The following is a 22,143-nucleotide window of genomic DNA, read 5'->3' on the forward strand; positions in this document are numbered from 1 at the left end:
GGTTCTCCTCGAAAATTCTATCTTGAATTTAAGGCACTTGTTTCAATGTATTCCAGCTCTAATTTCCTCTTTCTCATGTTTGATTTTTGTAGCATTGGTCTCCTGTCCAATCTAATGTCGAGGAGGATGATGGCAATGAGGAAGAAGAACGTTTCATGAATGCACACTCCATTGCTGCTTTTGCTAAACCGCTTCATAGAAAGGAGAAAAAAGATATGGAGCTCAGGAGGTGGAAAGATATGCTCTCTGGGGATGATCCCACATCCACATATAATAACTCCCACGAATCACGGAAAGCTCACAAGTTTGAAGCCAGGTCGATGTCTGATGCGACCACTTCTCCCATGGACGTGGATCACCGCAACACTCTACTCGCTACAATAAGCCAAGACTTTTCTACAACACGGTTTGGTTTTGCATCAGGCCAGGGAGAAATTGTTTCTGAGAAAGCAACGCCTATTAAAAATCTCGGGAGCCAGGAAAGGACTTCTTTTGACGGATCGAATGGACTTGGAACTAGACAGGCATCTTCATCTCTTGATAGTGATATTGATGCAGAGAACCATGCACGGTTGCAGACGATGTCACATGAAGAGATTGCAGAGGCACAGGCTGAGTTATTGGAGAAGATGGATCCTGCATTACTAAGCATTTTGAAGAAACGAGGCCTGGACAAACTGAAGAAACGAAAGCATTCATTGCCGGGTTTGTCCAATGCCACCGAGGAAACTAAGAATTTAAGAACAGAGGGTCACTTCGTCAGGCCTGATATTCATCCACCACAGGGCCTGGCTGTTACTCCATCTGCCTCTCAAGTGATAGCAGTGCCAAAAGAAAGACGTGTGGTGCAAAATCCAGTGTTAGCCCAAGGCTTCTTGTGGGATACATGGACTGAGAGGGTTGAGGCAGCCAGGGATTTGAGGTTTTCTTTTGACGGGAATGTCGTTGAAAATGTTGTCGTCCCAGCAGCTAAAACTGGTGAGTAGAACAATACAAGCGATTCTGATGACAAAATCTTTAGCTTCTTCTTACACATTTTAATTTACAGGTGAAACCTGGTCTAGCGTTGGATCTGCTGTTGAACGTGACTACTTGAGAACTGAGGGGGACCCTGGGGCAGCAGGGTACACCATCAAAGAAGCTATTGCACTCGCACGAAGTGTGGTATGATTGCTGCAGATTTTAGTTCTGATGATAAAGAGTGATTAAAGTTCTTTGTGCTGAAGAAAATCTGTTGGCTGGGACTGCTGTTTTACTCTCTCATCGCTCATTGATTTTGTTTGCATTAATATGTCAGATTCCGGGGCAAAGATGCCTTGCTTTGCATCTGCTTGCATCTGTACTCGACAAATCTCTATACAAACTTTGTCAGAGCAGAATCGGCTCCATAAGGGATGAAAAAGATAAATCCACTGATTGGGAAGCGATCTGGGCTTATGCCCTCGGACCGGAACCTGAGCTTGTCTTAGCATTGAGGTATGGGTGTAATGTGAGACTTAATTGTGAAGTTAATGCTCATACATCATATATTGTTCGTTCTTATCAATATAAGTTAATTTTCTTCTTAAGGATGGCTCTTGATGACAACCATACCTCTGTTGTTCTAGCATGTATGAAAGTGATTCAGTGTCTACTGAGCTGTTCTCATAATGAGAACTTCTTTGATATTTTGGAGGTATAATTGATTTTTTCTCATTCCAAAGAAGTTATAGTCCTACTGTAACTTGAAACTATATGTACAAACTGATAAAATCCATTTCTGTTTCCAGAACATGGGACCTCACGTAAAGGACATCTCCACGGCCTCTGTGTTCAGGAGTAAGCCAGAGATTGATCTCGGCTTCCTCCGTGGTTGCTACTGGAAGTATAGCGCCAAACCTTCCAACATTGTTCCTTTCCGTGAAGAAATCGTGGAGGACGGGGCAGAAGATACGGAAACTATCCAGAAAGACGTTTTTGTAGCCGGACAAGATGTTGCTGCCGGTCTTGTCAGAATGGATATTCTTGCAAGAATTTATCACCTTCTCGAGGTGAGATTACTTTCTATATATTTATACCTGTGTGTAACTCAGCAAGGAACACTCTCGTTGTGTTGCTTAACCAGTGGCTTAGGTTTCTGTTTTTTTTTTTACATTTATTTTATGTCATGATGTCAGACAGAAGCAACAGCAGCAACAGCAGCGCTCGAGGAGAGCATCATTTCTGTTACTATTGCGATAGCAAGACATTCTCCAAAATGCACTACTGCAATTTTGAAGTATCCGAAATTTGTGCAAACAATTGTGAAAAGATTCAAGTTGAACAAAAGAATGGACGTTCTTCCTTCTCAGATCCATTCGGTTCGCCTCTTAAAGGTAATGCTGCTCCGCTCGCACAAAATTATCTTGGGGTCGTTATGTTAATTTTTTGACAAAACCTGAGGATACAAGTTTTTTAAGCTGTCAATCCTCAGAGCTTTGGTAACCTATCTTTGTATTTACTCTCTTTTTAACTTCTTTAAGGTATTGGCCCGGAGTGACAAAAGTACTTGCATGGAGTTTGTGAAGAATGGGACATTCAATGCGGTCACTTGGCATTTGTTTCAGTTCACCTCCTCTCTTGACTCATGGGTTAAGTTAGGGAAGCAGAACTGCAAACTTTCATCTGATTTGATGGTCGAACAACTCCGGTTTTGGAAGGTCTGTATCCAAAATGGCTGTTGCATATCTCGATTCCCAGAGCTATTCCCAGCTCTGTGTCTGTGGTTGAGTTGCCCATCATTTGAAAAGCTCAAGGAGAAAAATCTCGTCTGCGAGTTTACTTCTGTGTCAAAGGAAGCTTACCTGGTCCTTGAGGCTTTTGCCGGAACACTTCCTAGTATGTACTCACAAAACATTCCACAGAATGAAACTGGGGCTTGGGACTGGAGATATGTTAGCCCTTTGATTGATACAGCACTGAGCTGGATAGCAGTGGCCCCCAAATTACTCGAGTGGGAGAGAGGAATCGAAAGTGTCTCTGCGTCCACTACTTCTCTGTTGTGGTTGTATTCGGGTGTCATGCGTACAATTCCAACGTTCTTGAGAAAATCTCTGCCCATGGAGAGGAAGAACCTCTGCCATGGCTGCCGGAGTTTGTTCCAAAGATTGGCCTCACCATCATCAAGCACAAGCTTCTTAGTTTTTCCGTTGCAGCCGTAAGTAGGTGTGGGAAAGACCCGTCCAGGTGTTCCTCTTTTATGGAATTTTTGTGTATTCTAAGAGAACAGTCTCAAGATGAAGAACTAGCGTTAGCTTCTGTGAGTTGCCTTCATGGATTAACACGAACTATCGTGTCCATCCAAACTCTGATAGAATCTGCTAGATCTAAGATGAAAGCTTCTCCTCAGGGAAGCGTTTCTGTTAGAGATGAGTCTGTGCTTGCAAAAGGAATACTGACAGAGTCTCTTGGTGACCTAACATCTGTGTGGAGCTCTTTTAGAGATTCCGTTGCATCAGAATGGTCCATCATACAATCCATTGAGCTACATAAACGAGGTGGACTAGCTCCTGGGGTGGGACTTGGTTGGGGAGCTAGGGGTGGTGGGTTTTGGTCAACTAGAGTTCTGTTGGCACAAGCTGATGCCGGCCTTCTGAGTCTCTTTCTTAATATCTCTCAAATAAACTCGCAGAATGAGGAGGGATCGGTTTTCTTGATGGACAAAATAAACTCCGCTTTAGCTATATGCTTGATTGCAGGTCCAAGGGATCATTTACTTGTGGAAAAAGCCTTCGGCTATGTCCTTGGACCGCATGCTTTAGAACACCTGGCCTGCTGCATCAAGTCAAACAAAAGAACCATAACGTTTGACTGGAAATGTAGTGAATGGGATTATGATCGTATGAGCAATGTGCTCGTTTCTCACTTCAAACTTAGATGGTTGCACCCAAAGAAGAAATCTAAATCCGAGAAGGGAGTCAGTGGGACAAGGAAAGGCGCAGTTGGTCTGGAGACTATTCAGGAGGACGGTGAAATGCCAAATTGTTCAACGCAGGACCAAAAATCAGACTCACTAATCACAGAGTGGGCTCACCAGAGAATGCCCCTGCCTCCACACTGGTTTCTGAGCTCCATCTCAGCAGTCCACGGTGGTAAAACCTCAGAAGGGGCACCAGAATCCGCAGAGTTGATTGAAGTCGCAAAAGCCGGAGTTTTCTGTCTTGCAGGACTTGAGTCATCGTCTGGGTTGGGATCGCTTCCATCTCCTGTTTTGAGTGTGCCGTTGGTTTGGAAGTTTCACGCTTTGTCCAACGTGTTGCTTGTTGGAATGGAGATCATCGAGGACAAGAACACTAGGAACCTGTACAATTTTCTCCAGGAGCTCTATGGGCAGGTTCTTGATGAAAGGAGACAAAATCATCGTGAAAGTGAGCTCCTGGGGTTCAAGTCTGACATTTCCGAGAATTACTCAACTTTTGTGGAGATGCTAGTGGAGCAATATGCTGCAGTGTCGTATGGGGACCTACTGTATGGCCGGCAGATGTCGATGTACTTGCATCAATGTGTGGAACCCTCAATTCGGCTTTCGGCATGGACTGTGCTCTCCAATACCCATGTTCTTGAGCTGCTGCCGAGTCTAGACAAATGCTTGGGAGATGCAGAAGGTTACCTCGAACCGGCTGAGGTAGTTTTGCGGGGGAAAAAAAAAGGCCACTCTTTATATAGTGTTGAACAAATGGCATCTTTAAGTACCGACGTAAGATTAAATGGTTGATTGATTTGACAGGAAAACGAGGGCGTCCTTGAGGCGTACCTGAAGTCATGGACAGGTGGAGCTCTGGACAGAGCAGCGACGCGAGGATCATTAGCCTTCACACTGGTTGTGCATCACTTTTCACATTTAGTGTTCTGCAATGGAGCCAAGGATAAAGGAGGAGTGTCGATGAGGAATAAGATTGTAAAGTCTCTTGTGAGAGATTTATCCAGAAAGCGGCATCGGGAGGTAAGTGGAGAAATCCCATGAAACATTTTTTGCGGTTTACAAAGTGACGAGTAAAAGGATGATGATAAATGAAGCGAGAGTTCAATGTTTCAGGGGATGATGGTGGATCTCCTGAGGTATAGTAAATGGGGTGCAAATGCGATGGAAGAAGAATCAGCAGCGCAGACGAGTGAGAGAGAGAGAAGAATGGAGGTGTTGAAGGAGGCTTGCGAAGGCAACTCCTCGTTCCTCTCGGAGCTGGAGAAGCTCAAATCCGCCGCCTTGTGTGGAAGAAGGTGAAACAAAGTGTCATTGGGGAGGAAACAAAGTGTAATTTTTTTTGGTTACAAGTAGTCTTTGGACAAGAGAGGTGTGTAAGTTAGATCCGAATTGGCTATAATATCGAACAAACAGTAATTAGATGATCATATCTGTAGGAGGAGGAATGTCCAAAACATGAACTTGACGGAAACCCATTATTGGGGCACAGAAAAGTTTTAAAACTTAGAGTACTAGTATTTAGACACAACAATTAAATAATACATCTAAGAGATCTCTCAAATCCGACGAGGCGATGCTGTTTAGCGCTTCAGCGACCCCGTTGACGCCAAGCTTCTGTCCGGAGAAAGGACCCCTTGTCCATGTTCCGATGAGACGCTCTGGCGCATCAATTCGGTCGTCGTCGGCGTCGGGCTCGTCCAACAACTTCGATCTGAGGAAGTATTGGACAACGCTAATCGGAGAGATAAACGAGAAGCTAGACGAAGCGATACCGGTAAAGTACCCGGCGGGGATCTACGAGGCGATGAGATACTCAGTACTCGCACAAGGCGCGAAGCGAGCCCCTCCTGTAATGTGTGTGGCCGCCTGCGAGCTCCTTGGTGGTGACCGCCTCGCCGCTTTCCCCACCGCCTGTGCCCTAGAAATGGTTCGATTCATCTCTCTCTCTCTCTTTCCCGTTTCCCCCAATCTAAATCTGTTGCTTGGTTAATAGGAGTGAGCCTAGAAATATATGTGAATTGATGATATAAAAAACAAGTCAGGTGCACGCGGCTTCACTGATTCACGACGACCTGCCCTGTATGGACGATGATCCAGTGCGGAGAGGGAAGCCATCAAACCACACAGTGTACGGGGCAGACATGGCCATCCTCGCAGGTGACGCTCTCTTCCCACTCGGCTTCCAGCACATTGTCTCCCACACGCCTCCTGAGCTTGTTCCCCGAGCCACCATCCTCAGTCTCATCTCCGAGATTGCCCGCTCCGTCGGCTCCACCGGTATGGCTGCAGGTCAGTACGTTGACCTTGACCTTGAAGGAGGAGGCCCCTTTCCTCTTTCCTTTGCTCAGGAGAAGAAATTCGGAGCCATGGGGGAATGCTCTGCCGTCTGCGGGGGGCTCTTGGCCGGTGCCTCCCACCACGAGCTCGAGGCGCTCCGGAGGTACGGGAGAGCCGTTGGAATGCTGTATCAGGTGGTGGATGACATCACAGACTATAAATATGATGATGACGACAATAAGAAGAAGAAGAAGAAGAACTATGCGGGTCTCTTTGGAGCAGAGAGGGCAATGGAAATGGCGGAAGAGCTCAGTGTAAAGGCCAAGAAGGAGCTCCAAGTCTTTGACAAGTTTGCAGCTGTTGCTCCTCTCTACAGCTTCGTTGACTACGCTGCTCACCGAGACTTCCCTCTTCATCTCTGATTTATCTATTTGGGCCTCCTTCCAATATGGATATGGGCCTTCATTCTCATACGTGTTGTGTCCGACGATGATGTCTGAACCCAACATATAAATATTATTTTATGCTTCAGTTCGCCAACATTTCCATCACATTAAGAAATTTGCGAATGTCACACATTTACTATTGTTTTTTTTTTCTTACAGATCAAGACCAAAGCCAAGTCTATGTTTCTTTAAACCCTTTCCACTATTAATCGGTGGCCATCTTATCCACTGTCTGTATGCACATCTACATTACATCATTGCATCACTATCCCCACATTGTATTCTTTCTTTCTTTCTTTCTTTAATTAATTAAAACACACAGAAATCGCCACTCTCTTTCATGCGGATTATCACTACCATTTTTTAAAAAATTATTGGAGTACTGAATAATCTGAGATTGCGTACCTAATTAAACGTGTTTGATTGGACTAATGAATTATATAGTGTGCCAATGTAATTGTTGAACTCTTACCTTTTTAGAGGAAAAAAATGCTTTCATATTTTTTAAAAAGGAATTAAGTTTTATATGTTTAACGATTAAATCTAAATCTTGACTCTGAATTGCATCAACTGGTAATTTTATATGTTTCCAGGTTAATTAGTTAATTTGAGTAAGAGTAAAACGTGTAAGCTACATAGATTGGAATGCCTCAATTCAATGAATCTGTCATACACTTTCTTCGCATTTGTTTTTCTGTAGACGATAAATGGATCGTGCAATACGAACTACATAAATCTGGCTCTCGTGAATTATGATTTAATTATGTAAAACACATATTATCATTTAGCTGTTCACAAAATAAATCTCATGACCTCTTTATATATACCATTGTTTCTCTTAGTTTGGCCGTTTCCATTAACATGATCCTTGACCGACGGTGTGTGTGTCAACTGATCATTAGGGTTTACTGAGAAAATAATTAAAACGTTGTTTCTTATATGGTGATAATATTTTCTAAGAGATCTGACATTTGCGCTCACGCTCAGTAGTTGAATCTATAATTAATATATCTTGGTACTTCTTAATTTTTGTTTTTGTTTTTTGGTAAACTATATCTTGGTACTTGATCAATGAATAAAGGAAATATACACATGTATCCCATATTTTGTTGCTTCATCATCTGAACAAGATAATATATACTAATATTGTCATTATTTCGTCGATCTAACATAATACTCAGGATGTATTAATAATATACATCGATCTCCTACCACACGGTTATTTAATCGAAAAATGCAGGTTAACCAAATTAGTGTTGGTTCACCTTAGCATCGCATACAGAAGCTTATGAGGAAAAAAGTAGAAGCATCGGAGGAGGGAATGTCGTAGATAAGATTGATTCAAATGGATAAAAAAGAAGAGGAAGAAGAAAAAGTATAGTAGTGAAAAAAATATATAAAATATATAAAAAGAAGAAGTGGTATTGCTGAAAACAGATGGTGGCTAGTAACTTTGGAACGGCGACAAGTCGCGGCCTCGCTGGCCTTCCCGCTTAAAAGACGCGACCTTTGGTGAGTGTAAAGGGACAACACTCCACGTCGGATGAAATGCAGACGTGTGTTGCCACATCACCGACATTTGGGACCAATACTATAATTACTACTGATTAGCCATTTACTAAATACTGATTACCGAATCAAAGTGGTTTATTCCTTTTCTGGCTGCCGCATCTTTACCCTCTCTGGTCAACTCCTTCCTGATTGATCATATCCTGGATTATTATTATTTTTAATACCAAAATCTCATTTACCAATACTGTATTGATTTTTTTTTTTGTTTTTTTTTTGGTTTGGGTTTAATTAATTAGTAATCATGTTCATTTATCTTTGAAGACGTCTAATATAATCTCTCCCAAGATGATCGAAAATTATTCGACGTCCCATTGCATTAAGATTTAGACTAATTGCTAAATAATCGTGATATGCGTGGGTGTTTAATCCTCAAATTTTGTTCTGTACGTATAAATATAAATGCCATCTCCTTTGTGAGATTCTTTTTACAATATGCCTTATTTATTATTTTTGGTCAACACGATATGGGTCTTTAACTATATATAGTTTTACAGTATGTTTAGAATGGATTATAATAAAAGACCATATAGACATTTTTATAATCGTAAAATACAAGAGCAGCCATTCATGCACCACGTGATACTCCATTATATATTACGTTTATTATAATCTATATTGTACAACTTTGATCACAACATAGATATAAGCCACATTCGTTATATAGCTAGTGTATATAATTTATTATGATTTCCACATTCGTATTTGCTCCAAATCACATCCGCATAATAGGTGGTATTTTCCAACTTACATGCATAATATGCCTTATTAATCATATGAATGATGCATTGCAAAACCTCGGTTTAATGCAATCAATTTAAGCTTAGTTTAGGGAGAAGACAATCGATTAAACGTTAATTTGGACAAAAATGTCTCCAAACATGAGGGAGTCACATGCGAGTGAGACGTCTATATATTTGGGCCCTAATTATCTTTCTCGAATCTTTTTATATATGTGGGTGCCAGTTTTACGTGTCAAATAAACTATTTTTCAGACGAAAATATAAACATTATTTAAACCCCAACAAGAAAAGCCACTAAATAATGGAAAATGTATGTGACAGCAAAAAAAAAAAAAATTGAAAATGTATGCAATTGACACCGCAAACTATTCTGATTTTGTTTTGACGTCCATATGTATTTTATGGATCCGAATGGAGAAAGGGGTGTTTTAAAGGATCCAGGAAAGTAAGGGGTTTGAAAAGGGAGAAGTAAGAGAAAATGGGGGGAGAAATAGTAAAAGGAAAGGTGGAACCTGATCCGGATAAGTGTGGGGTCGTCAGTGGAATATGCCATGGAGGAGAGGAGGAGTGGGGTCACATTAACGCCAAAGGCTGAGGGACAAATGGAGAATGTGTTTTGATATTGATTTCGTTAATCACGGTTTTAATTGCGATTAATTAATCAATTAAAACGGAGAAAAGCTTCCCCAATTTGAAATTCCATGAATACCCTCAGTCGTTAAAGGATTAGCATCGCCACGGCGGCATGAGTCATTCACTGCCGACGACGGCGTCGTTTTGGACCCTAAACATTAAACAAACAGCGAACCAAGCAAGAGGAAGAAGAAGGAGATAAAACGTTAAATAAAGCACTCTCTTCTCTTGTCTTCTCTTCTGCCTCCTGAATTCTGATCGCATCTCTATTCTCAATTTGAATTTCTTCTTAAAATCTCATCATTCATCTTCTTCCCTAACTCTGTATCAATCAAAAAGGGGATTCTCACGTAAATCGCAAGAGAGATCTTAAATCAATCCTTCACTTTCCTTTCTTGTTGCAACCACTTTATTTTCTTTTCCTTTTCCCTCTCTGTCTCTCTCTCTGTTTCTCCTCTCTCGTCGTCGTCAATGGTGATGGAGGACAACGAGAGTTGCGGTAGTAGAGTGATTACCGACGCCTTACCTACGTCGCAGGCTGCCATAGACCGTCGTGAGCGCATGAAACTGGAGGTTTTCGATGAGGTTCTCCGCCGTCTCCGTCAATCTGGCATCCAAGACACGGATCGCCCTGGTTTCGAGGACGAGCTCTGGTCTCACTTCAATCGCCTCCCCGCTCGGTAACTCTTTCATTCTCATACATTGTCGGCGTCTGCATGTGCCCCTCCTTAGGTTAGGCTTCCAGATTTATCCAGCCTGTATTAGATTTGTCCTCTCCTCCTGCAACATCTTAGTTTTTTTTTTCATGGAGTCAAGAGGCCTTTCAATCATATATCTTATATCTTAGGCTGCCTGATTTTGTTTTGCTTCAGAATTTTTTTTTGGGTCCAAAAAAGTGTGTTCCCTCTCAGTATAATAGATTTACGTAATAGGAGGCTCAAAAATTCATTTTCTTTAGGTATGCTTTGGATGTCAATGTAGAGAGAGCAGAAGACGTGCTGATGCACAAGAGATTACTGCATTCAGCTCATGATCCGGATAACAGGCCAGCTATCGAAGTTCGTCTCGTGCAGGTGAGTTGATTCCCAGTCTTATGGCGATGCAATCATTATTTCAAATTTTGTTCTCTTCCTTTACTTCTAGCCAACCCATTCAAATCACTTGTCGAGATTTCTCCTGATTCGGCAGCATATTTCGGTTGCTTGTTCCGATTCCCTGGCCTGATCTTTCATCTTTTATGTTTGCCTCTGTGAAATTTTGGCTTTGTGGGCTCACAGGATGTTTGGTGACTGATCTTTTCTTAAGGTTCAACCTGCGGGGATCTCAGCTGACTCGACTACCACGGACTCTCTTAGTAATGACGCTGATCAAACTTCTCCTAGACTCTCTACCAAAAAAAGGTTTGCCTGTGAGAAGTGCCACTTCTTCATTCTTTAACATTCCATTAAAACAAACAATCATCTCTGACTCTATTTCAACCTCTCTTTTTGATAGCATTCATCCCCCGCCGGCCTTTGGTTCATCGCCCAATCTTGAAGCACTTGCACTTGCAGCAAGTAGATCCCAGGACGAGGAGGGGGACAACTCTGTGCGTAACAATTCACTGTATTCCCGGTATGTACTTTCATGCAGATCTCAGAGAAATGCAACAACTCAAGTTTATATTTGTTTTTCATTCTGGCAAACGAATCTTTAATTGTCCCAGTTCCAACTTACCCTGTCGATCCGACTACAGGCCCTTGCATGAGATAACCTTTTCCACAGAAGACAAGCCTAAACTCCTTTTTCAGGTATTTGATCGGTGCTTGTTTCTCGGAAGAAATGGGTTTAGCAACTTGTTTTATTTTCACATGAGTTACAACTTCTTATGTTTTTCAATCGAAATTGCATAAAATAAGAGGGTTTCTCTTTTCTTGCATAATCCAACATGGCAAGTGTCTGCTTTTTTTTTCACCCATGCTTGAAAATGAGGATACATTTACTGTCACAATAGTCTTGTTCCTTGCTCCCAAACACAGTCTGTAAGCTAAAAAACTTCTTTTTGACATTTCTAAGTTAAAAAGAATGGTATGTAGTAGAAAAAAGTATGTAGGAGTGTGATGTCATCAATTAGAATATTTATGTGTTCGACAATTACAAGTATAAATATGAATATGATTTTTGAAAAACATCAAGCTCGTATGATCATATTGATTCTTCAATGCTTACCAAGCCAATGTAAATGTTGCAGTTAACTGCATTGCTTGCTGAGCTTGGGCTGAACATTCAAGAGGCCCATGCTTTTTCTACAACTGATGGCTTCTCACTAGATGTTTTTGTCGTTGATGGTTGGCCGTACGAGGTATTTTTTTGTTGTTGTCGTTTTCCTTTTTCCTCTTTTCTTCGCTATTGCAATGAGCTTGTAAAGTATCTATGCTCTATAAAACAGAATTTTGTTGGCAAGGTTTATTCATTTTAAAGAGGTCCTTTGACTTGTGGATTCATTTACCGTGTACTGATCTAATAGCTGAAACGCAACTATTTTTTTACATGAGAAAGATTCCGGGTTATAACTGTGGGTAGTATGCTACCTTTTAAATTATTCAGGAAATAGAAAGACTTAGAATAGCGTTGGAGAAAGAAGCAGCAAAAATTGAGGTATGTATTTTCCGTTGCAAATTTAACTGCTTTCGAGCGAATATTGACTACTCTTTCCTTCCGAAGCACTTAATTCTGAAATGAAATGTAGTTGTGTGGTTCATATAGAGTCTTATACTTTTTCACAGTGATGACATCTCACGTTCATGTCTTGTTATAAGTTAATAAGAATTTTTCATCACTCAGTTGCAGGACCAAAGCTGGCCTATGCAGCAATCCTTCTCTCCTGAAAAGGAAAACGGGCAAACAGGTGCCAGAACGGCGAGAAACCATGTTGCAATACCCAATGATGGAACTGATGTTTGGGAAATCAACCTTAAACAGTTGAAATTTGGGCATAAAATAGCGGCTGGTTCTTATGGAGATCTGTAAGTTAGCTCAAGCTATCAATCGCATTATTATCTTAAGATGCTCAGATGCTCAGATGCTAATATCTATCCCTCTTTCTCCTTACCTCTTGTATTATTCAGGTACAAAGGTACATACTGTAGCCAGGAAGTTGCTATAAAAGTCCTCAAGCCAGAGCGTCTAGATTCTGAGCTAGAGAAAGAGTTTGCCCAAGAAGTCTTTATTATGAGGTTTGTGTGCCTTCATATCTGTTCACTTGTGAACTTATGTGCAGATAAAACAAAAGCATCTGAGATTCGTAAGATGTCACTCAAAATCAATCTTCCCGTTTTCAGGAAAGTTCGGCACAAAAACGTCGTTCAGTTCATTGGTGCTTGCACCAAACCTCCACATCTGTGTATTGTTACAGGTATGTTGGAGTGACCATCTTTATGCGCATTGTTCTGTTTGATATAATGTCTATGCTTATTATTTTTCGCTCCCGTCTTTTGTCTCTTTCACATATAATAGAATTCATGCCCGGTGGAAGTGTATATGACTATCTACACAAGCAAAAAGGCGTCTTTAAGCTTCCGACTTTGTTTAAAGTAGCTATAGATATTTGCAAAGGGATGAACTACTTACACCAAAATAACATAATTCACCGAGATTTGAAGGCTGCAAACCTTTTAATGGACGAAAATGAGGTAACGTTTTACAGCTTGGTGATTTTATTTTCATTCTCTTTCTGCACACCATGTGCATTGAGTAGCTTTGTAGTGTGAATGTATGAATTGGCATTTAGGATGAGCTTACATACTTTGGATGAAACGGTACTTCATTTTAATGCTCAAATAACACATTGTGCTGCTGCATGACAACAGATGCAATATCATTGAGCATGTGTTCGACAGGATGCATGTCATCATATTCATTATGATTCGCTCATAACCTATAGAGTTGCGGATTCATGGTGGTGTGTGGGTTGTTAGTACAGGTTGTTAAGGTTGCAGACTTTGGGGTGGCTAGAGTAAAAGCAGAAACTGGAGTAATGACAGCTGAAACTGGAACATATCGCTGGATGGCTCCAGAGGTATGATGAACGGCTTGCTTTGGCAAATCTCTTTTTTTGTTTGTTCTCCCCTGTGTGACGATTAAGTGTTGCAATCGTGAAATGTGAAACATATCTGACATGGTCTCTGGTGGATATACAAAAATTGGTAGCTATGAGATGACTAGAACCAGTATTGTAACCTCAAATTCTGACAAAAAAAAAGAGTAATAATAATACTGTGGAATGCAGGTGATAGAACACAAGCCATATGATCACAAGGCTGACGTTTTCAGCTACGGGATTGTGCTATGGGAGTTGTTGACTGGCAAGGTACTTGCGTGACTTGTCCAACGAATAGAAAACGAGGTGTTAGTATGAACTAACTAACTAACTAACTCAGGGGTTTTATATGATGGCAGCTTCCATATGAATACCTGACGCCATTGCAGGCAGCAGTCGGGGTGGTCCAAAAAGTAAAAAAAAAAATTTGCTTTTTTTTTTTTTTTTGATTTTGTGCATTATGTGGGAAGAAGCTAAAAAAAAGGTTGGTGGGTGATTTCAGGGATTACGGCCAACAATACCGAAGAACACGCATCCGAAAATGAAAGAGCTGCTGGAGAGATTGTGGGAGAAGGATCCAACGGTGAGACCGGACTTCTCAGAGATCATAGAGCAGCTGGAACAGATAGCCAAGGAAGTAAGTATTACAGAGAAAGAAATTAGTCCAAAGTAAGAGAAAGAGTAAGAAAATAAATATAACATTGGAATATGATTGTGTGTGTGTATTAGGTAGGAGAAGAGGGGGAGGAGAAGAAAAGATCAGCAACAGGAGGTATCTTTGCGGCACTCAGGAGAAGCGCAACATCACATCATCATCATCATTGATATTGATATTTATTTTGTCATCAAAAAGACTGTATAGCGCGCGAGAGAGTTTGTGTGTTTTTTTTACTTTGTTTGTTGCTCTGCTATTCAAAATTGATTTTCATCCTTCCTCTCTGTAATTTACACCACCCATTGTAGTTTGTCTACTCACTTCAAGTTATATTCTTCTTAATTATTGAGAAAAAAAATTAGAGAATGAAAAAAAAACACTCAAAAACACTCGTTTTCTTCAGTTAACAGATTTATCTTCAATTATCTTCTTCCGGTTAACAAAGACGCAAACAGATTCTTTGACAGATTTATCTTCTTCCGGTTTGAGCGAGAGAGAACACAAAGTTTAGGTTTAGGGTTTTTTTGGTTTTACACCATTCTTCATCATCCTTACTCGTTCAATCACCGACGCATAGCTAAGCTATAGACAATTTCTGGGAATATGAGTGGACGGCCGGCCAAAAAGCCGAGAACCACCGACCATTCCGTCGTCAGAATTTGTGAAAGGGAGTTGGGTCGATTGCCCAATCGCAATTTCTCCAACCGCTTTTCAGCCTCTCAGGTCTCTCGCTCTTCTTCTTCTTCGCTTTTCCTTTGTTGTTTCGACTTTTATTGCTGTGATTCCAATTCCGGAACATCATTTCTTAGGGCTTCTAATTGATATTCATTGAATTTCTCTCTCACTCAGAATTTCTACTAATCAAGTTCTAGGGTTATTAATTAGTTCTTTGCTTCACCGTCGTTGATATGGATTACCCAACAACAAACAATGATTGAGTTGTAGTTCCTTGAATCCCAACAAATCTAGCTTCGGTTTACCCAATATATCGTTGGTTCTCAGAATGTGTTTGTACAAGAACAATTCCATTTTGGATATCACTGATTCAGGGTTTGCTCGTTCAGCATCTATTACAGCGTCTTGGACTCCACAAGAAGCTCCGAAAGCATAAGGGTTGTGTCAACACAGTAAGCTTCAATGCAGATGGAGACATCCTCCTTTCAGCTTCTGATGACAGGCAAGTTATTCTTTGGGATTGGGACACGGCTTCCGTCAAACTCTCTTTCGATTCTGGCCATTGCAACAATATCTTCCAAGCCAAGTTTATGCCTTTCTCTGACGATCGCACCATTGTCACATCTGCTGCTGATGGCCAGGTGCACCCTCCTCTCGGGACCTCGTTGTTTCCTTCCGATTTTTGTGGCCTCTCTCTTCATTATATTCCAAAACTCTCAGGTCCGCTCTTCCAAAATTCTAGAGTCTGGACAAGTAGAGACTTGTTTGTTGGGTAAACATCAAGGACGGGTCCACAAGTTGGCTGTTGAGCCTGCAAGTCCATTCTCATTCTATACTTGTGGCGAGGACGGCGTTGTCAAGCATGTGAGTTGTTGTTCTTGTACTTAAGACAAGCCCCCCTTTTTCTCTTTTTCTTCTTGTTGTTGTTGTTGTTGTTGGTCATTGTTTTCAAAACGTAGATGATAATAACAGCATGATTGATTGATTGATTGATTGATTTCATAATTTTCAGTTTGATCTTAGGACTCGGGTGGCTACAAATCTTTTCACTTGTAAAGAAGCAAAGTTCAATTTAGTTGTCTACTTGAATGCAATTGCAGTTGATCCGAGGAACCCAGGTCTTTTCGCGGTGGCTGGGATGGATGAGTATGCTCGTGTCTATGATATTCGCAGCTATCGCTCTGAGGGTTGGTATAACTTTGCCCAGCCCGTAGACCACTTTTGTCCTCGCCATTTGATTGGAAACGACCATGTGGGAATAACAGGTCTTGCTTTCTCTGATCAAAGTGAGCTCCTTGCTTCATTTCGTGACGACTTCATCTATCTTTTCACCCCTGATATGGGGCTCGGCCCAAATCCCTCTTCGACTGTTGCTGAGGAGAGGACGACCCCGCAGCCGCAGGTTTTTAAAGAGCACAAGAACCGCGAAACAGTCAAAGGTGTCACCTTTTTCGGACCCAAGTGTGAGTACGTGGTTAGTGGTTCTGACTGTGGCCGAATATTCATATGGACGAAGAAAGACGGCGAGCTTCTCCGTGCCATGGAAGCAGATAAACATGTTGTCAACTGTGTAGAGTCTCATCCTCACTTGCCACTGCTGTCTAGTTGTGGAGTCGAGACTGACATCAAAATATGGACTCCTGGAGGAACTGAGAAACCCACTTCCCCTGGAGCTGCAAAAAAGGTAATGCCATCTATTGCTAACCTCGTTTGTCTTTTTTTTTTTCTTTTGTGTTTCAAGACTCGGATATATGCCTTGGTTTACAAGAATGTATACATCTGACGGGAGGCTGAATATGGTTTTGAAAGATCAACTAATTGTCTGTATGTTGCTTCTTGGAAACAGGCTTCGGTTTCTGGTAACCCTCGTTGGTTCCTGTTTTATGATGAAGACGGATATGATCATGCGTTCAATCCGCGCGGGTTGTATGTGGATGATGATGATGATGAAGATGATGAGGAAGATGATGATTCTGATGATGAAGTTAGTGATGAGAGTTCAGAAGATGATGATGATGATGATGATGATGATGATGATGATGGTTGTGGAGGAGGTAGAGAATGGTGAAGTCGATGTTGAGATTACGAAGGATGGTGATGATGATTGCGATGATGGTGCTAAAGGATGATGCAGATGATATAACTTGTATCAATTAGACAGTACACAGGTATTTTATATATATCCACAAAAAAAAATAGAAAAAAAAAAAGACTGAATAAAACACTTATAGAGTAATAAATAGTTCAAACGTCAAATAAATCTAGAAATAAAATGTACATATTACAAAATAAACCATATACATTTTCACTTTGTAAAACATTTTATCTAAGGATCGGTCTGCAATTAGTAACAAACTTTTTTGGAATGAATTTATTTATTTACTTTCGGACATTCCGTTAATATGATGTTAAAAAAAAAAAGAAGACGAGGATTTTCTGATAATATTACTGATAATGGGGCTTAATGATTGGGCCCGAAAGTTAAAAATAAAGTCCAAAAGGCTTTTGTAATTTAGCCCATTAAAACTTTAAGCCCAAAAAGGCCGAAAAGTTCGAGGAAGACGAGGCGCGAGTGTCAAGCCCAAAATAAAAAACGGGTTTGTTATCTAAACAATTTAAGCCCAAAAAGGCCCATAGATAATCGAAGGTTAGCGACCCTTTGGGTATCTTCGTCTTCCTCGAACTTGTTCGAATCGAGTGACTTGGATTTCGAGAGGATGGTGGTTTCTCCGGGGATGCTCACAAATGGTTCAGGTCACTATTAGTTCCAGTGGCCTCTATACTTGGTGTTGGTGCTGCGCTGCTTCTGATGTTAGTGTTCAATTTTGATTCATAGGTTTAATCCGATTGGCTCATCCCAAAATCCCGACACACCGGATTCAGAGACGCAATGGGTTCGGAGCAAGCAGCTTCAAGTTTCCTTGGGATTCGGTAATTTTATCTTCTCTAAGCGGGTTAAGACAAGTAACAGCTCAGGCAGCTTTTGCAATAACCTGTGTGTGTGTATGTTTTCCTTGTTGTAGTGTCTCAATGGGAGAGTGAGCTATAAGCATGTGGGTGGGTATTGCACGGTATCTGTAGGTTTGGCTCGTCAAAGCCCGAGCTTCCGTGACGAGCTACCCGAAGAGCCCTTATGGCTGAGCCTTGTTTGGGACATCTTCTGGTATGAAATGAATTCTCACACACACTCACACGATCAAGCTGGAAGGTTCTGTATGTCCGTTCCGTTGAATTTTTTGTTTGTTTGTTTGTTCATCTTTTCTTGAAAAGGAGCACGAGGTCTCTCTTCTCCTTTATGGCTGAGCAACCGAGCCAGCTGAAATTCATAGAGTGGCCAAGTTTTACAACCACGGTATGTGCCAAGTCTTGTGGTTGGTTTTGAAAATGATGATAGATATCTAACTTTTGTTTTTTTTTTGTTTGTTTTGTTTTGGGCACAGCTCAAGACTGCCACACTGAGTCTCTCTCTTGTAGCTGTCTTCATTGTTGCGCTATCATCGGTGGACTCTGCTCTGTGTTACATACTGGCTTTGATCTTGAGGAAAGCCCCATGAGAGGCTTTTTCAGAGTTTTGTAGACTGCAAAGGATGTTGATGAAGAAAGAATCAACGTCTCCTTCTTACTTTGTATGATATGATTATGCTTTGGACTTTGCAAGATGTAGCCAAATAATTCAAATATGTTTGAAAACTTTAGAACCATGTCCCTTATAATAAGGTGCACAAAAGCGATCAACATAATAATGGTTATACAAGTAAGAATAAGAGATATGGACTGGTCTTGTGTGAGCTGAAGAAGCAAGCTACTTGAGAACAACAGCAGCATTGCGAATGGAGAGATACTGCTGGACTTGCTCGGTAGAGAGTGACCTTAGAGTCTTGAACACATCCGCATTTGCATACCGCAGATTCGTTCTTGGGTCTACATATGGTGCCTGTCACAATTCCAAAACCACACCATATTATCAGACGAGACGAGATCAATTGAGAGTCTATCCATCTTCTTCAACTGTTGCGTACCTGATATCCAGTTATGTCGCAAATTCTCTTGCATGGTTGAGTCGATGGAGCCGACTCTATGTTCATATCTGCGCACACCCAGAAGAGATTCAAATTAAAACAAAGATTGATTCACTTTCACTTTGAGGGGATTAAAGCTGAATCAGACTAACAATTGGGTTCTTCGGGAGGATAATCTTGGAAATTCTCTGCTTGAAGAATCTGCTTGAGGTGTTTCCACCTTCCTCGAGACTGACCCTTTGGGTACTTTTCATACGCCTGTATCTTCTTAAAGCTCAATTTCATCGGAACTACTATATCTGCCTCCACCAGCTCGGCCTCCATCTCTCTCTCTCTCTCTGTGTCAAACCCTAGAGGTTTGGTTAGGTACCAAATCCGATCGAGGAGGACGACGACGAAGAATCCTTCCTTATACACACGTACGTTTTTCCTTTTAAGCCGATTGTTAATAACCGGGCCCGGTTCGGTAAAAACTCAGTAAACCGATTTGCTATAATTCGGCATTTACATAGCAAAAAGAGTGAGTTTGTTTATAATGTAGATCCATCCATCCATATGCGTTGATTGATGATTCTAAGGGAGAATCTCTTCGTCTTCTTCTTCAGGATTTCAATTTTTCTTTTCTCGTAAGTTGATCAAAATCTGATCTGAGATCTGTTGGGATTTCCTCCTACTTTTCAAAATCAAAGCTGGCCTCTTTCTTTCGCTTTGGTTTTGCCTGCAAAGTAGCTCTCTATGTGTTCTAGAGATGGTATCTATGTGTTGGTAGTGATGAGAAGCCAAAGACAGCAGCGATGATGAGTGATTTTCAGCGATCACTTTCTGTGCGGTTGAGCCGCCGGGGAGAAAGGAGCACTCAAAACGCACAATCTAAAAAAGGTCGGCCTTTTTTTTTTTTTTTTGTTGAGAATGATTAGAAGAAATTAGGTATAGCACCTGTAAAGCTGAGTATTTCTCCAACGCTTTCGTTTCTTTCTTCGTCTAAATTTGTACAGATGCTGAGGCTGGCTTCTTCTCTCCCACTAGACTGCATACTGATTTCACTATGAACAAACTTTGGAAGGCCGGATTCCTTCGGTTGCTTCTTGTTGGAGGCATTGTGTGGATGCTTCTCATTCTTGTTGCGCTGCTCTTTCATGTTTGGTCCTGTCAGTCTTCACTTTCATTCTTCTCAGGTATTCTACATGTTTCGTCTTGTCAATCTTCACTAGATACCGATTTCTAGCATATGATATACACTCAAGTCTTCTCGGTCTAGGAATCCAACTCTTGTTATGAGAGTAATGGATGGATTAGAGTAACATGATGTTCTTGGTAATTCACTTGCAGCCATATGCAACAAAGAAGGCAGACTTTATCTCATGTTAGACACGATTGGATTTGTAGCAAAACCGCAGCACCGTGAGATTTTCATAGTCAAGTCTATTTAGCTTCTGCTTATTCTCGATTGACGCTTACTAAAAATTCTTCTTTTTTGATATTTTGGTAGGATGCCCCATTCCAGTAGCCTATGACCCTGATCAGGTGCTCCTTCCGAGTGGAAAAACCGCAGATACAATAGTCAGGAATCTGACCTACATAACAGAGGACGAATCTTCTAAGTCTCAGTTTCCTCTATTTGGCGGCAACATAAGCTGGTCTGAACGAGAAGAAAGCTTTAAACTGAAACCCGAGATGAAGGTAAAAGGCTCTTCTTTATTTGATGGCTATACTTGTTCTACCACTAAATAACTTGTAAACGTTTGCTACCCAAACTTTTCAGGTCCATTGTGGATTCATGCCCCGTGGTGGTGCAGAAATGTCATCTCTGGATAAAGAATACGTAAAGAAATGTAGATTCGTGGTTGCAACAGGGATTTTCGATGCATATGATGAACCCCACCAGCCATCAAACATAAGCGAGCGTTCCAAGAGTCTCTTCTGTTTCCTTATGGTAGTAGACGAGGTCTCTCTCGATTTTTTAAGAAAAAACTCTACTCTGAGGAAAGATGTTAAAGGAGGCAAATGGGTTGGCATTTGGCGTCTCATTCTACTGAAAACTCCTCCATATGACGAACCTAGGAGGAACGGTAAAGTCCCGAAAATCTTAACTCACAGGTTATTCCCTGAAGCACAGTACAGCATTTGGATTGATGGGAAAATGGAGCTTATTGTTGATCCCTTGCTTATTTTAGAAAGGTAAGAAATACATGAAATTTTTAAAACAAGTAGCCAAGGATATACGACTATATGTCCATAGATGAGATTATATACTTCTCCACAGAGTTCATTATCAACACATGATGGATATCCTCTATCAGTCATGCATATTCCGGTTTCCATCTGTCTTTCAGGTATTTGTGGCGCGGGAAACAAACCTTTGCCATTGCTCAACACAAACACCACCGAAACATATATGAGGAAGCTGATGCGTGCAAGAGGAGAAAGCGATATGCCCGACCTCTGGTTGATCTTCACATGAAAATATATCGGTATGAAGGATTGGAACCATGGAGCATCAAGAAGAACACTGTTAGTGGTAAAGACCGTAACAAAAGATGGATGTCATCATGCGCCTTGTTAATATTGCGAAGCCTAAGCCCCTTGTCTTGTGTTACACAGATGTTCCAGAGGGAGCGGTGATAATAAGAGAGCACACTGCAATGAACAATCTGTTCAGCTGCCTGTGGTTCAACGAGGTACACCTGTTAACACCGAGGGACCAGCTAAGCTTTGGGTACGTAGTGGACAGACTAAAAGGAGCCTTCAAGCTGTTCATGTTTCAGAACTGTGAGTACAACTCACTATTTGAACTGCACCCTCACATCCGAGAACATTCCTCGAAGATCGAGTGGGTCAAGTCTCTTAAGGAACTCAAAGGGAAAGGAGAAAGTTTGAAGGAGAGCCGAGGCGGCTTTGGGCTCTGGACTCCTTACCCTGGGGATCTTGATTCCGTTGAGCTGCCAAAAGTAGTAAGAACTTCTAAAGCTGGTTGAGGCAGAAAACATTGTACACTACTGTCTTTCTTTCTTTGGCTTTTGTTTGATCGTTCTCTACGGGTGGATTAAATTCCAAGTTTTCCAATTTATATTGCATATATACTTCTTTTTGAATCATAATCCTTAGATT

The 22,143-nt window shown here is 41.2% G+C and overlaps 7 protein-coding genes across 13 annotated transcripts in view; 6 read left to right on the forward strand and 1 right to left on the reverse strand.

Moving 5' to 3' along the window:
* LOC18028802 (transcriptional elongation regulator MINIYO) overlaps positions 1-5,446 on the forward strand; it is a 5,809-nt gene extending 363 nt beyond the window's left edge. The window contains 10 exon segments of the mRNA XM_024148764.1: positions 93-978; positions 1,049-1,164; positions 1,298-1,476; positions 1,570-1,675; positions 1,770-2,030; positions 2,157-2,354; positions 2,502-3,045; positions 3,048-4,642; positions 4,745-4,960; positions 5,054-5,446. Of these exon segments, the coding sequence (XP_024004532.1) occupies positions 93-978; positions 1,049-1,164; positions 1,298-1,476; positions 1,570-1,675; positions 1,770-2,030; positions 2,157-2,354; positions 2,502-3,045; positions 3,048-4,642; positions 4,745-4,960; positions 5,054-5,239 (4,287 nt within the window). The 3' untranslated portion in view covers positions 5,240-5,446.
* On the forward strand, positions 5,390-6,752 carry LOC18028803 (heterodimeric geranylgeranyl pyrophosphate synthase small subunit, chloroplastic). Its single transcript, XM_006411571.2, has 2 exons — positions 5,390-5,867; positions 5,983-6,752. Exons 1-2 carry the CDS (start codon positions 5,514-5,516, stop codon positions 6,637-6,639), a joined length of 1,011 nt encoding a protein of 336 aa, XP_006411634.1. The 5' UTR covers positions 5,390-5,513; the 3' UTR covers positions 6,640-6,752.
* Positions 6,753-9,770: 3,018 nt separating this feature from the next.
* On the forward strand, positions 9,771-14,659 carry LOC18028804 (serine/threonine-protein kinase STY46). Of its 4 annotated transcripts, none has more exons than XM_006411573.2 (16): positions 9,771-10,288; positions 10,567-10,681; positions 10,914-11,008; positions 11,103-11,222; positions 11,314-11,398; positions 11,839-11,949; positions 12,195-12,245; positions 12,438-12,613; positions 12,716-12,823; positions 12,929-13,002; positions 13,104-13,279; positions 13,570-13,665; positions 13,876-13,956; positions 14,046-14,099; positions 14,189-14,323; positions 14,416-14,659. In XM_006411573.2, the coding sequence occupies exons 1-16, from the start codon at positions 10,080-10,082 to the stop codon at positions 14,509-14,511; spliced, it is 1,782 nt and encodes a 593-aa protein (XP_006411636.1). In that variant the 5' UTR covers positions 9,771-10,079; the 3' UTR covers positions 14,512-14,659. The 4 variants fall into 4 exon arrangements, with proteins under 4 accessions (XP_006411636.1, XP_006411637.1, XP_024005127.1 ...); XM_006411574.2 differs by having other exon boundaries at positions 9,773-10,288; positions 12,432-12,613; XM_024149359.1 differs by having other exon boundaries at positions 9,773-10,288; positions 11,344-11,398.
* A 128-nt stretch (positions 14,660-14,787) lies between these two features.
* LOC18028362 (DDB1- and CUL4-associated factor 8) lies at positions 14,788-17,313 on the forward strand. 2 transcript variants are annotated; one of them, XM_006411575.2, is made up of 5 exons: positions 14,788-15,064; positions 15,406-15,657; positions 15,737-15,880; positions 16,029-16,700; positions 16,863-17,313. In XM_006411575.2, exons 1-5 carry the CDS (start codon positions 14,945-14,947, stop codon positions 17,082-17,084), a joined length of 1,410 nt encoding a protein of 469 aa, XP_006411638.1. In that variant the 5' UTR covers positions 14,788-14,944; the 3' UTR covers positions 17,085-17,313. The 2 variants fall into 2 exon arrangements, with proteins under 2 accessions (XP_006411638.1, XP_024005862.1); XM_024150094.1 differs by having other exon boundaries at positions 15,418-15,657.
* A 374-nt stretch (positions 17,314-17,687) lies between these two features.
* LOC18028363 lies at positions 17,688-18,711 on the forward strand. Its single transcript, XM_006411577.2, has 5 exons — positions 17,688-17,770; positions 17,853-17,947; positions 18,040-18,179; positions 18,287-18,368; positions 18,457-18,711. The coding sequence occupies exons 1-5, from the start codon at positions 17,734-17,736 to the stop codon at positions 18,568-18,570; spliced, it is 468 nt and encodes a 155-aa protein (XP_006411640.1). The 5' UTR covers positions 17,688-17,733; the 3' UTR covers positions 18,571-18,711.
* On the reverse strand, positions 18,686-19,448 carry LOC18028365 (chromatin-remodeling complex subunit ies6). The gene is made up of 3 exons (XM_006411576.2): positions 19,188-19,448; positions 19,036-19,103; positions 18,686-18,950 (listed from the first exon to the last, which is right to left on the reverse strand). The coding sequence occupies exons 1-3, from the start codon at positions 19,357-19,359 to the stop codon at positions 18,819-18,821; spliced, it is 372 nt and encodes a 123-aa protein (XP_006411639.1). The 5' UTR covers positions 19,360-19,448; the 3' UTR covers positions 18,686-18,818.
* On the forward strand, positions 19,361-22,127 carry LOC18028364. Of its 3 annotated transcripts, XM_024148940.1 has the most exons (8): positions 19,361-19,454; positions 19,641-19,914; positions 20,031-20,210; positions 20,365-20,436; positions 20,525-20,715; positions 20,798-21,213; positions 21,369-21,553; positions 21,637-22,127. In XM_024148940.1, exons 2-8 carry the CDS (start codon positions 19,830-19,832, stop codon positions 22,008-22,010), a joined length of 1,503 nt encoding a protein of 500 aa, XP_024004708.1. In that variant the 5' UTR covers positions 19,361-19,454; positions 19,641-19,829; the 3' UTR covers positions 22,011-22,127. The 3 variants fall into 3 exon arrangements, with proteins under 3 accessions (XP_024004708.1, XP_006411641.1, XP_024004709.1); XM_006411578.2 differs by lacking the exon at positions 19,361-19,454 and having other exon boundaries at positions 19,570-19,914; XM_024148941.1 differs by lacking the exons at positions 19,361-19,454; positions 20,365-20,436 and having other exon boundaries at positions 19,570-19,914.
* Positions 22,128-22,143: the final 16 nt, after the last annotated feature.

Source organism: Eutrema salsugineum, unplaced genomic scaffold, assembly GCF_000478725.1.
Source record: "Eutrema salsugineum unplaced genomic scaffold, Eutsalg1_0 scaffold_1, whole genome shotgun sequence".
In the NCBI taxonomy this organism is placed as follows: domain Eukaryota; kingdom Viridiplantae; phylum Streptophyta; class Magnoliopsida; order Brassicales; family Brassicaceae; genus Eutrema; species Eutrema salsugineum.